Below are 12977 nucleotides of genomic sequence, written 5' to 3'. Positions count from 1 at the left end.
GGTATGTAGTTTGAATATCTAACTCTGATCACTTCATGTTACTAATACACCTCTGCTCAAGCCACAGAAGTTGGGCTTTATTACAATTTATAATTATTCAATACAGGGCTCAGAAGTTTAGCTCAAGCTTCAGCAGCAGCTTTAGAAGTCTTTCATTCAGGCTAGGTACAGACATTAATAAGCCTGAGGTGGAATTGACGTAAGTTATGAAGTTTTCTTATAAGCAGTGCAGTTTAGAATGGTAGAAAACAGGAAACACATATGCCCTTTGTTGTGGGGGCGGGGAGAATCTTGGATCAGGTACCACCATTTTAAACCAGTGTATGTGTGCTGAACTTCTGTTCTAAGTATAGACCAGTTTTGTGTGCTGAACTTTTGTTCTGTTATGGGTATAGACAGACTTTTGATCCAGGGATCCTAGTTTTCGCTAATAAAAATAATCCGCAATTTTCAGATTTAAAGAAGTAATGCAAAATCCACATTTTTCTATGAATAAAATGAAACACCTCTATAGAGATATCTATATAGCTATATATATCTATAGTTGTGCTTATATAGCTATAGTGGTGCTATCTATCTATCTATCTAGTGGTGCATAAGAGTGCATAAGAGTGTGTTCATAGTTTAAGCATGCATAATAAGGCTACACACTGCATAGACAGGCACTAGGGCTGTGCGCAGCTTTGGTCCCTGATTTGATTTGGCGGAGATTCAGCCCGATTCGGTGGCCAAACCTCCAAATCTGAATCGAATTAAGAGAACCTTTAATCTCTCTGAATCAAATCAGAACCCTCCAAATCGATTTGGAGAGATTCAATATGATTTGGAGATTGGGACATAGACACAGCTTTAAATGTTTTTTCCACATACCCCTAAGTACCAGGCATGGCTTGTAAATGCTGCAGTGCTGGGGCAGATGGAGCATCCCACAGAAGCACAGGGGGCTCCCCAGCACACTTGACAGTAGACCCAGAAGTGGACCAGAAGCACTTCTGGTCCACTTCCCAGTCTGCCAGGGAGCATGCTGGGGGCCCCCATATGCCCCTGGGATCAGCAACTGGTGCCTCCTGGGTCAGGGGGGCACCCAGGGGTCTGAGGGGCAGCCTTGTGTGCTCCCTGGCACATCTGGAAGTGGACCAGAAGTACTTCCAGTCCACTTATGGGTTTGCCGCTGAGCACATGGAGGCCCCCCGTCCATTCCTGTGGAATGCTGCATGCACCTCAGCATCTCAGCATTCACAAACCAGACTGTTACCTCGAGGTGTGTAGAAAAAACATTTAAAGCTGTATCTATGTCTAAATCGCTGACTCTCCAAATCAGTATCAAATCTTCAGATTCAGCTGAATCGAATCAGGGACAGTAATACGAATCAATGAATTGAATCACTTTCCCCGATTCAGGCCAAATCCAAATCTGAATTGAATAGGGCCTGCTTCATACACCCTGAACAGGCACATGGCTATATGTGTGAGGACCTGAGTGTATGTTCTATACAGAAAGGTTGAGGATGGGGAACAGGGCTTTCTTATGTTTTTGTAGCCAAGTACTGTGGGGACTGGAACAGGCTATTCTGACAGGATGTGGAATCTGCATCCTTGGAAGTTTTTTAAAAGCAGGTTAGGCATATACTTGACTAGAATGGTTTAGTCAGGGATGATACTGCCTTGAACAGGGGGTTAGACTAGATGAGGTCCAACCATAAGATTAGGTCTTTTCAAACCCTACCATTCTATGATTCCAATTTGTTCTTTTCTTCCTTCCCCTCCCTACTTCGCTTGGCTTCCCAGTCTCAATAGGAGCACCAGAGATAATAGTTCTTAAAAACCTAAAGGGTGATTATAGAAAGATTGGAGATGGCCTCTTCTCTGTGGCCATAGGGGACAGGGCTATAAGCAACGGACTCAAGGTGCAGCAAAAGAAATTTAGATGATAGGTTAAGAGGAACTTTGTGACTATGAGGGTGGTCAAGAATTGGTACAAAGTCCATAGAGAAGCTGTGGAATTTTTAGATCCCTGGAAATTTTCAAAACCAAGTTAGACAGACATTTGCCTGAGATGGTTCAATCAAGGATGTTCCTCTCTTGAGGAGGAGGCTGGACTAAATGACCTAATGAGGTGCCTTCCATCCCTACTTTTCCATGATCCTATGATTCTAGGAGGTGACATACAAGGAAAACTAGTGTTCAGAGCTGGTGGGAGGGAGGTAGATAGAGGAATTTCGGGTGACCTATAGCTTACTGCCTGAGCCCAGGGCTGTCATTGATTCTTAAATGTGAGGATAGTTACAAAGACATGCTGTTTAGATTGCAAGCCCTCTGGGGCTACAATTATGGCTTATTACCTGTTAGCAGAACATATAGAACAACATACATCATTAGCTCTTTACAAATATTATGCATCTGGAATATATTTGTCTTCAGTATTCAGGCATTTCACCAGTTTTCTAATAAAGGTTGTGCGTAGTTCCTTCTAAATCTTTATTAAAGATTGAGATCTCTTAAGAAAGGATGAGGTTTCTTTTATAAATCTTTCTTTTATCCAAAGTGAAGAAGCATAGCTTTATTCTTTATTGTTCCTGATTTAAAATCAATGCCAATAGCTACTTATATTTTTAAGAGCAGATAGGAGAGATGAATTAATATCTTTATGGGACCAAGAGCCATTTTAGAGACAGGGCTTGAGTAGGCTGTACACCTTATCAATAAATGACATGTTGTCTTTTCAGTTCTAAGACTTTATCACCATATCCCATATCCCTTAGCTCTGTGAGTGTTGCCAGTAATTATCTGATATAGTATCTGTCAAACAAAAATACTTCTGTTTATTTGTGGAATGAGTGGTTAATAAACAAAATATATATGTATATGGTTATCTTTCATCTTCACATACTAATTTTCATTAAATAAGTGAAATTTACCATATGAATTATCTTTCTCTAGAGTATTACAAGGTGATGACACATAGGAAGTATGATAATACTACAAGGTTAAGGCGAGATTCTATTCACCCATTAGGCATGAAAGTGGAATTAGGCACCCAAGTGTGCTTCTATTTCACTATGCTTGATTCTCTGACAATTTTTTTCTTAGTAAAGGTGGGTAGGTTCTCCTTATCCTTGCTGCTTATGATTCAATGAGCACATCCACATGAGATGCTGACTGCAGTAGCACTTCACAGCATCAACAGTACTAATACACTACTGCACAGTATTATTAGGGTACTGCACAGCAGTGTCACTTAAAAAACATTTGCCAGCACTACTGCACAGTAACTCCAGTTACTGCACATTTACTAAATACTTGATTATATACATACTAAATAAATGTGCAGTAACCACTGCACAGTAGTGCCTCATGTAGACACGCCTGGTCTTAAGGGTAAGATAATAGTGTGTTACACAAGTAGATATATGAATGGATTTTTAGGAACTTGAATAGGAAGGTATAGGTTCACATTTAGGTGCCTAAATCCACTTAGATGCCCAGTAGTTGAATTAGTATCTGGCCTATGCATGTCAAATTATTATAAATCTACATATTATTATGAAAAATTCATAGGACGATTTTTTTCAATATTTTCTTGGCATCCTTGAACCGTAACTGACAATATAAACATGAAAGCCAGAAACTGAATGCCAGTTTCTGATTTCATATTGGTTATGCAATCTGTTAACCTCACTAAAGGCAATGATTTTTGGGGGTGTTATCTTTATTATACAAACTGCATGGTTGGAATAAGGTTAGGCAGGCCTTCGAATGAAAGTCTTCTATTCAAAAACTTGTCTGATTTTATTCCAACCATATATTTAAAATCAATGGCAAAAGCTATTTATATTTTCAAGATCAGATAGAAAAGTTCTAACATATTTATTGAACCAAGAGCCCTTTCTGAAATAGAACCGATAAAAGAAATCACCCTCAAAAAATCTTTGCCTCTCACATAATTCCTGCACCATGGCTACAACTTTGCTCTAACTGTACTAATTTCACTGGAATCACTCTTGAGTTGCATTGGTGAGATCCAGGTCTTGGATATTTCGGTGATCATTACTGTTCTCCAGAGGCATGAAACAGAAGAACAGGAGTATCTATAAAATATAGATAGAAGACACAGACTATTTACTGCAGTAAAATGTCAGGCACATATTTATTAAGTGAGTGAAAAAGAACTATGGAGACATGCATTTGCTAGTTTGTCTAAGCTAGTAAATATTTGAGAGGTGGCACTTGCATGGATGATATATTTTATGAAGAAATCAACATAGCTCAGGCCATATTTTAATTAAGGAGGGATCTGATGGGGCTGAGAGTTGGTGGTATGGACAAAGGAATATGAACTGGAACTGGTATCTTCATATCTCAACCTGATAATTTTGTATGACTTCCAACTTCATTTCTGAGTTGTCCTTTATTTCCAAAATGGCTTCATTATAATAGGGATGACTAAAAGTTATGAAAGAGTAGGAGAAGACTTTGGTGTTGAAAGATTATGTGTGAGTGTAATACTTTATTAGAATGTATGTCAGGTTTTAGGGGTTTTTTTCAAGCACTAATCTGAATTTTCTATTTCCTCTTGGCCACAGGCTGACTGACCAGGCTGGAATTCATTGGAAGGAATCATTGCGCTACTAAAGCAGAGTTACTACTGACTATCTTTTCTTCTCCACTTGTTTGGAAGCGTTGCCAGGATTAAGCCATCGTTGGAGTCTGGGGATGGGCCTTAGGAACAAGGACTCCCTTGCTTGTCATAGCATTGGAATCTGTCTGTGGTCAGTTATCTGAGGCATCAATACATTCATCCTCAGATTTTTTCACTGCCTGAAGAGGATTCTGTTTTATCCTTAACCTCATCTCCATATTGCCTTCCCCATCCCCTTATTTTCCTTGACTGATTAATTTCTCTTTGGCTGTGGACGATTGAGCCCTGCTGATGTTGATTTAAACAATGTCGAGGCCAATGGGACTTCTATGGCTGCCTTTGATCTTCACTCCGGTCTGTGTCATGTTGAATGCTAACTTCCTCCTGTGGATAACTGCACTCGCTATAAGATTTACTCTCATTGATGGCCAAGCACAATACCCTGTTGTTACGACAAATTATGGCAAAATACGGGGTCTAAGAACACCTTTGCCTAATGAGATTCTTGGTCCGGTGGAGCAGTACCTGGGTGTTCCTTATGCCTCCCCTCCAACTGGCGAAAGGCGATTCCAGCCCCCGGAGCCTCCTTCCTCCTGGACTGGGATCCGGAATGCCACACAGTTTGCTGCTGTCTGCCCACAGTACCTGGATGAGAGATCACTGCTCAATGACATGTTGCCAGTCTGGTTTACTGCCAATTTGGATACTGTGGTTACTTACGTGCAAGATCAAAATGAAGACTGCCTGTATTTGAATATCTATGTGCCCACAGAGGATGGTAAGTACTTTATTCGACCACAAGCCAACAACCAGTCCTTCAAGGGATGAGTAGCTTTTATGCAGGTGTTATACAGTGCCTCACACTCAATTTCTCCCATGATAGCATTTCAACTCAAAGTGTTTTCTCTAAATTCAGCAGAAGCACCAAGTGTATAATTGTGGCGTATTTGTATGAGTTTTATTATATCACCAAATTGCAGTTCTATTTCCAGGCAGCAGCCAATATATGCACGAGTGAAGTATCACTTGCAAAAGAGAAAGGCAAGAGATGGGGTACCTCAAAACAAACTAATATAAATGTAGTGCACACTTGAAGTACATGAAAGTATGCTTTTAAAGAAAGGGATGTTTCTATAACCTAACATGTTTCTATTGCTTTGGGTTTCCTGTAATACCTTTTGAAATGACATTTAAGTCTGCTTTATTTTTATCCATAAGACGGCTACAGTAAGTCAGTTTTGCAACTTGAGCAGTCCAGGATTGGGTTGGGGGGAGGGGTTCAGCATTTTAGTCAAATTATGTAGTGTTCTTGAGTGTTCTGTTGCATAAGTATGTTCAGTAAAAAGGCCATTTTTACCCCATATCTATTTCCAAGGATTTCTGAGATTATTTCTCTACAAAAATCCTGGGAATAACATAAATAAGTGAATTTTTCATGCTCTCACTTAAAAGGTCTCTATTCATGAAGTGCTAACTGTTTCTGACGAGGTACTGGGTGACCTCACTTCCCACTGAAGACAAGGCCTCTTTAAATCAAGCATCAAATGACTATTGTTTATTATAGGATAATGGAACACTGCAAAAGCAATGATATTTAATATTCTGCTGAAAGCCAATTGTTTCAGCCAAAGTGTAGTTACTGATGCATAACGCTACAGATTCCCCCTAGATATGCAAATCCCTGCACTCTAGCTGTGGGCTTATTTGCATAATCATGGCATTGTTATTTCTCAAGAACCGTGCTCTGAATATGCAAATTGTGGTACTCCTACTACTATAATCCTTCTGCTATGATTGGTTTTTGTATTTAGAATTTCCAAGTTGTTTGCCAATATAAGCATCTCACTGTAGTTTCCCATTCCCTTCAGCTGAAACATAAAACTAAAATATACATATATAGAATACTGGTACTGGGGTGATTTTTTGGGGGGAAAAGCAAATGTAACTACCCTGCTGCTGCAAGAGAAAGCATTAAAAAAACCCAAAAAACAAAACGTATATGTGTGTGAGTGTATGTGGGGGTGTGTGAATCTATCTTCCAATTTTCCTCCATCCTCTGATCCCCTCAGCGCACATTCCTCTTTCTAAAATGTCAACTTGGATCTTGCCTTCAGAATAGCTCTTATATATTGCCCTTAAGTGATTGATTCTGTGGTTCTTACTTAGTATATAAGACAACTTTGCAAGCAAGGGCTGTGGTCAAGGTCTTATTTGCTCACATTAGAAGAATACCTGTATATTAATCTATAAACATATATATGCAGATAACAGAAAATTAGCTGCCAAAACAGAGAGTACATCAGGTAGGATGGAAAGATGAAAGCATAAATGCTTCAGGAGAAGTTAAGTGTCAAAAGTATGTATTTTTTCTCTTTAATAAATCATTTTACCTTTCAGCAGCTGTAATTATTTTATATTATTTATCTTCTTTCTTTTAATATGTGAATATTTTAATTCAAATTCCCTATTATGATAATAGCTTGGGTAATACATGAGCTAGTAAATTAGCTTATAATGATGCAAGTTATTTAGCTAAGGATATTCTCATTACTTCAGCAACAGGAAGGACCCTCAAGTTTTATTGTGCAGAAATCTATCAACTGCAGGTTTTTCAGTTAGCTTAATTGCAGGAAAAGTAATCCATGAAACCCCCCAGCTCCCTAATGTTAGCTTTCCCTATAATACAATATACCTATGAGTTTGACACTCCTTCTAATGTGTGGGATGACAATCTCTCCAAAAAAACCAAAAATCAATCTTGTAAGGACAATAAGTTAGTAATCCATCTCTGTGATTTGTTGCTGTCTGTAACTTGTGTACAAATAAAAATATTTTCAGTAGACTTGAGAGGAGAGTCAGAAATTCCAGAGTGAAGATATTCACTTTTTGTTACCATCCATAAGTTACTTTTACAAGTTAACTGAAAAAAATACACTTAGCCAGAGTTACTAAATGTGTGACCAGCTACTCGTAGAGATGATTAAAGTGAACTGGCCTATAATTCAACCTCTTCTAAGCTTCTGTGTCACCAAATTGTACTAAAGGTAAATTGCTTTGAATTGTAGTCCATGCAATCTGATTAAACACATTATGGTTCATTATATGATTGTTAGCTGGCAGAAATAAGCTATGTTGTTATGGAGACAGACCATGAAATTAGTTTTTGATGCAGAAGTCTGAAAGTAAGTGACTGAGTTAAATTCATGTTTTCAATCGTTTCTCAAGTACAGATTTCTTTACAGGCTCCCTGAGAATGTTTTGTGTCTTTGTGAAAAGGTGGACAGAATAATCCAAACCTAATTAATGCTCTGACTATGAAATTTATCTGAATCTTTTTTATGTCTCCTTATTTTCTTGCAATTCCAGTGAAAAGAAACTGCTGAGCGTCTCTAATGCATCAACTGTGGTCACACATGACACTTGCTTCCTCTTCAAACCAATTATACGAAAACCTAATCAAAATGCAGCTCAGTTTTGCAATTTGGGAATGTATGGTGTGTGCTATCATCTACTATGTTTAAAGTTAGGTCTAGTAATACTAACTACCTTTCCTGTTAAACTCATTAGATTTGGATCTAATTCCATTTATATTCTTACAACTAAGGAGTAACTTCATAGATAGTTGAATAAATATAAACCAGAGATAAATCAAGGCCAATAACTAAAGAGTTATTATTTATTAACAAAAATGCATTTGTACAACTGATACTAAAATGTTTAAACAGCACATTATCTGTCAAATTCTACAACAATCTGTGATGTCAAAAGGTAGACTCCCTAGAAAATTAAGAAATTAAAACACTCTGCTATTCATTTTAACATTTGCTTTTACTGTACTATTGATTTTTTTAATCCTGCATGAGAAAATATTTTTTGTGCAGCCACAATATATTGCTTTTTAATTATTTGAAAATGACATTTAAAGTGCAATGAAAATCCTCTCAAGTATCCCCCAACATTAATTTTTAAAGATAAAATAATAAAATTTTGTTTCCACCCCTGCTCAAAAATAATATATATATATTTTCTAAAATGAAAAAATAATTTTTATGAAGCAAATAAAAGTAATGTATCTAGCAGATCATGTATCAAGTCAGTTCATGTAAGTGTTTTGTTTCCTGTGAAGCAGCTGACTTGGTCATTACAGTAACATCTACATTTTAAAGAATAAACAATATTTGCAAGTTTTCTCCCAGATATTTTTTATCTATCATTGAAGAAAAAAGAAGGAAAAAAAATAGCGAGAAGCCAGGACTGCTGTTACTACAGTTTTGACTTGTGTATCTTTTCATAATGTATATGAACAGTGACTGATTTAGAGCTGACGCCAACAAAATGCTCATTTTTTGTTTTTAGTGTCAAAATGTGCTGTTATAAATGACAAAAGAATTGGAAAGAATATCATTTATAATAGAAGTTGGAATTTTTATCTCAAATTTCTATCAAGAAGTAATAGTGGGTTTCTCACTTCAGTGTCTGTGAGTGTACTTTATGTGCAGCATACATGGTATAAATAAACTTATATAAGGTTATTTTACAATTACTACAGACTGTAATATTCCACAAGAATACTTGAATGTCAGTTTTGAGGAGGTCAGCTTAAGGAAATGATATTGAGGACAGTCTGTTTATTATAACTTTAGCCTGAATATGGGTTTAGTGACAGCGGGGATGCTAGACTAAAGAGGACATGGACTCTTAATCGGCTGTGCTTAATCTTTAGCCTTTATCATTTGAATCTGTGCATGCTCTAAAGGGCATTGCTAGCTGCTATCATTACTAGAAAAATAAAATGTCAACCAAACACAACCATTACAAAAATTATTACATTTTGACTGGAGAACCTTAAAAACGTCTTCACTATCAAAACATGACAAAACATTATTTAAACATCAACAAATGCTTTTAATTGAATCCCTAATTTATTAAGATCAAAAAAAGGAAAGAAAATTAAAAAAAAAATCATCTTTGTCTTCCTGGTTTGGTTAAAGTGGTTTGATCTATGTGGCCCATGATTTAGCGTGCTGTGACGGGAAGTATTTTTTACAATGTGCTTGGCTATGCAGCAGCTCTGTGTCTGACAGGGATTAATTAAGGAGGCTAAGGAAGTTCTTATTTTCTTCAGGGCTTTGCTCAGCTAAACTGTTATGCAGAGTTTTGAATCATTTAGGGCCCAATAAATGAATGTGAAACCACAAGGAAAGGCAGTAGGCCATACTACTTTGCAGGGATGAAAGAATGAGATCATAATTTCTTCAGTTTATCCTCAGTTAAGGTGAACTGGGGATATTCCTTAATCACAGCAAGAATTTTTACTGCCAGGTAAGAGGAAAAGAAGAGCTTAAAGCATCAACATGGATATCAACAGTAGCTCTTAACTGAACAGTAATAATCAGGCTAGGAGAAAGGCACAGAAGGCCTACGGTTCTCTCGTGCCTTTGGTTAAACAAACAGCAAGGAAGCACAAGCAAACAAGCAAAAAAGACATAGTGAGGGATGAAGAAAGTGTGTCTGAAAGGAAATATAGCCTGCTTTTATATGCTTTTATTTGAGATCTGGTATATATAATTGCCTATCTGGTTGCCTATAATTGCCTATATATGGGTATATATATCTGGTGTATATACTGGCATTTTGGAATAATTTTTTTAATATAATTTCTATTGACAGATTGGGTTGTTTGTTCAGTTTGATAGTGAGAAATTTCTCATCTTGATCCTTATTCCAATAAAAAATGAGCTTCCCAGTGATGACTTTAGTATAGGCGGTACAAGGTTGATGAAGTGTAGGATTAGCTTCATGTTGAAAATAAACACCTTTTAGCTGAAAACATAAGCTCTGGTCATTTTAGTCAATAAACACATGACTAAAAATGTTGTATATAGTATTAAATAGTATATTATAGTGCGTGTGTAATGTATACATATACACTATATACATATACACTATTTATATATATCAGCAAAGATACATGATCAATATGTATTGCAAACCTATTGGGTTGTTTTATAGCTTTGAGTGGAAGTCAGGGTAATGACCAGGGATTCTGGTTTTCTCTGATAAAAAAAGATCTGCAACTTTCGGATTTAAAAATGTAACCCAAAATTCACATTTTCTGTGATTAAAATGAAACACCACTATATATATCTCTATGGTGGTGTTTCATTTTAATCATGGAACAGGATTTGGGGTTACTTTTTTTTAATCAAAGTTGGGGATTTTTTTTTTTTTTCTTTTTTATCAGAGGAAACCAGGATCTCTGGAAATGACAGATGCCATTTTGTATGTAACATACCTTAGTCAGATATTAGTGTGACAAAGGTCAGAATATAATACTTTTGAGAAAAGTGTCTTCCGCACTCTGTATAACTTTTACAAACGATTTACATTCTTTTGTGATCTGTTATATATGACATCCTGAAATTGTTACACAATTAAAGCAAGTTACATGAGAACTGCTAAATAGTGATGTGAATCAAACTATATCCATTTACATTGCCGAAGATGTCACCTTATGCTTTGCATTTTTATTAATAATGTATTAGTTTAACTTTTGATTACATACTATGTGAATATTTTACCACAAATTTAATTAGCGTAGATTTATGTCGTAGGTTCAAAATACTCTTCTTTGAGACACTTTCTGTGTCACTCAGTATAGGAACATACATGTGTTTCGGAGGCTAGCTCTAACTTTAAAGTGATTTGGAGTGCCTCTGGTCTGTTTTTCATGTTTAAATAATATGCAACTACAAATCTGAAATAAGAATCTTTATGTCAGTTGAGAGGTGGAACTGTTGAGCTATTAGTAGCATTTGCTTTTATAAACTGAGCCGAAGTATGAACCTTCAACCTAGCCTACCCTAGTTTCCAGGTTCAGTAGTTCCCTATCTGTCCTTTGACAAGCATCTTCATCAACTTGTTCAGCATGATTCTGTTATTTTTACACTGTTTTTAGGTTTGAGTGGATATTTAAAAAATGCTAATTTATTCATTTATATTTACATATACACTGGTCAGCTCTATACATTTAAACTAACTAACCTGGCACTTCGTGTTTACTTCTAACAACAGTCCATAACATTTTCACTTGTATGCCTTATTACATATTCCTTGTAAAGGTAGCTATATTAGAAGACCTTCTGAGGTCCCTTCCAGGCCTACTTTCCTATTATTCTATGGTATATGTGCAGTGAATGACTTATAATAGTATGAGATTTATTATTTTAAAGTTTCAGGTTTTAAAATTAAATTGTGTATTTCGATTAAAATCTCAAAAATGAAACATTAAGTTATAGTTAAATGAATTCCAGGACAACAAACAGGTTTGGGGCTTTGTTTGCTTCCTTGTTTGTTTTTGGCAGGCACCAGTGCTTCAGAAAATTGTTGACTTTTCATCATATAAACTATAGCTATGCATTCTAGTGTCATTATCATCTTTCACAGACAAAACAACAACATTTAATGTTTCCTCAAGCCAAAGATTAAGTTACAGTTTCTATCAATAGCTTGTTTATTTTTTAACCTCTGCTCATGCTGAAATCTTTCAGTCTATCTTTCTGCTTTAGAAAAATCAAATTCAGATTTATAATTCCCTTGTTACTTAAATGCCTTCTTGCCTTACATTATGTAAGAACAGCATACACTCTTTTGGATAATAAGATATATCCTCTAGCAAAATGTGAGAAGGATTAATAACAGACAAAAATGACAATACAACATGATAACACAAGATTTATAACATAATTCAGATTAAATAAATTTAGCGGCATAACAGTAGCAGATGAGGGGGAACCTTCAGTCTCTGTTTTGAAAGATAAATTATTGTTCCCCATTGTGTAAGCTTCCCTGAAGCCAATTCTTTCCCTGTTAGAGTCCAATACATCACCTCCTTCTAATCCAGAAATACTGCAGCATCTGTGGAAGAGAAGAAAGCGTATGTCTGACTTCCACAATGAACCCTTAGCCTAGGAAGATAAATCTATGTGTAATCCAGGCCCTTATTTTTTCCATCCTTCTTTTAACAGTAATAAATATCTTCTGACACTAAAGAATAGGACTGTAATATAGATAAAATAAAGTTCTTAAATCTTTAGAGCTAAACTCAGATTTAATTGCTGATATCAAAATGCTGCTCTTGTCTCCTAGAGTTTCCCATTTCACAGGCATTTAAAGGATTGTGCCCAATTAGCTTTCTCAGGAATATGATATGGAATGAAACCTTATACCAGGGGTTAAAAATTATACATCCCCCAAAACTTATAATACTGTACCTTGGGAAGAGTAGAACAGGAGAGGGTCCCACAGGGAATGATACCTTCAGTGTATGTCTGCAAGC

The 12977-nt window shown here is 36.3% G+C and overlaps 1 protein-coding gene across 5 annotated transcripts in view; it reads left to right on the top strand.

Moving 5' to 3' along the window:
- NLGN4X (neuroligin 4, X-linked) overlaps positions 1-12977 on the top strand; it is a 395302-nt gene that overhangs the window by 142687 nt on the left and 239638 nt on the right. For all 5 annotated transcript variants that reach the window (XM_019525190.1, XM_019525188.1, XM_019525189.1 and 2 more), the window contains one exon: positions 4584-5417. In XM_019525190.1, the coding sequence (XP_019380735.1) occupies positions 4946-5417 (472 nt within the window). In that variant the 5' untranslated portion in view covers positions 4584-4945. The remainder of the gene's footprint in view (positions 1-4583; positions 5418-12977) is intronic.

The sequence above is a fragment of the Gavialis gangeticus genome, unplaced genomic scaffold, assembly GCF_001723915.1.
Source record: "Gavialis gangeticus isolate Ggan-Ray unplaced genomic scaffold, GavGan_comp1, whole genome shotgun sequence".
Classification (NCBI taxonomy): domain Eukaryota; kingdom Metazoa; phylum Chordata; order Crocodylia; family Gavialidae; genus Gavialis; species Gavialis gangeticus.
The sequence above is the reverse complement of the archived record's forward strand: the minus strand, read 5'-3'. Positions and strand labels throughout refer to the sequence as shown.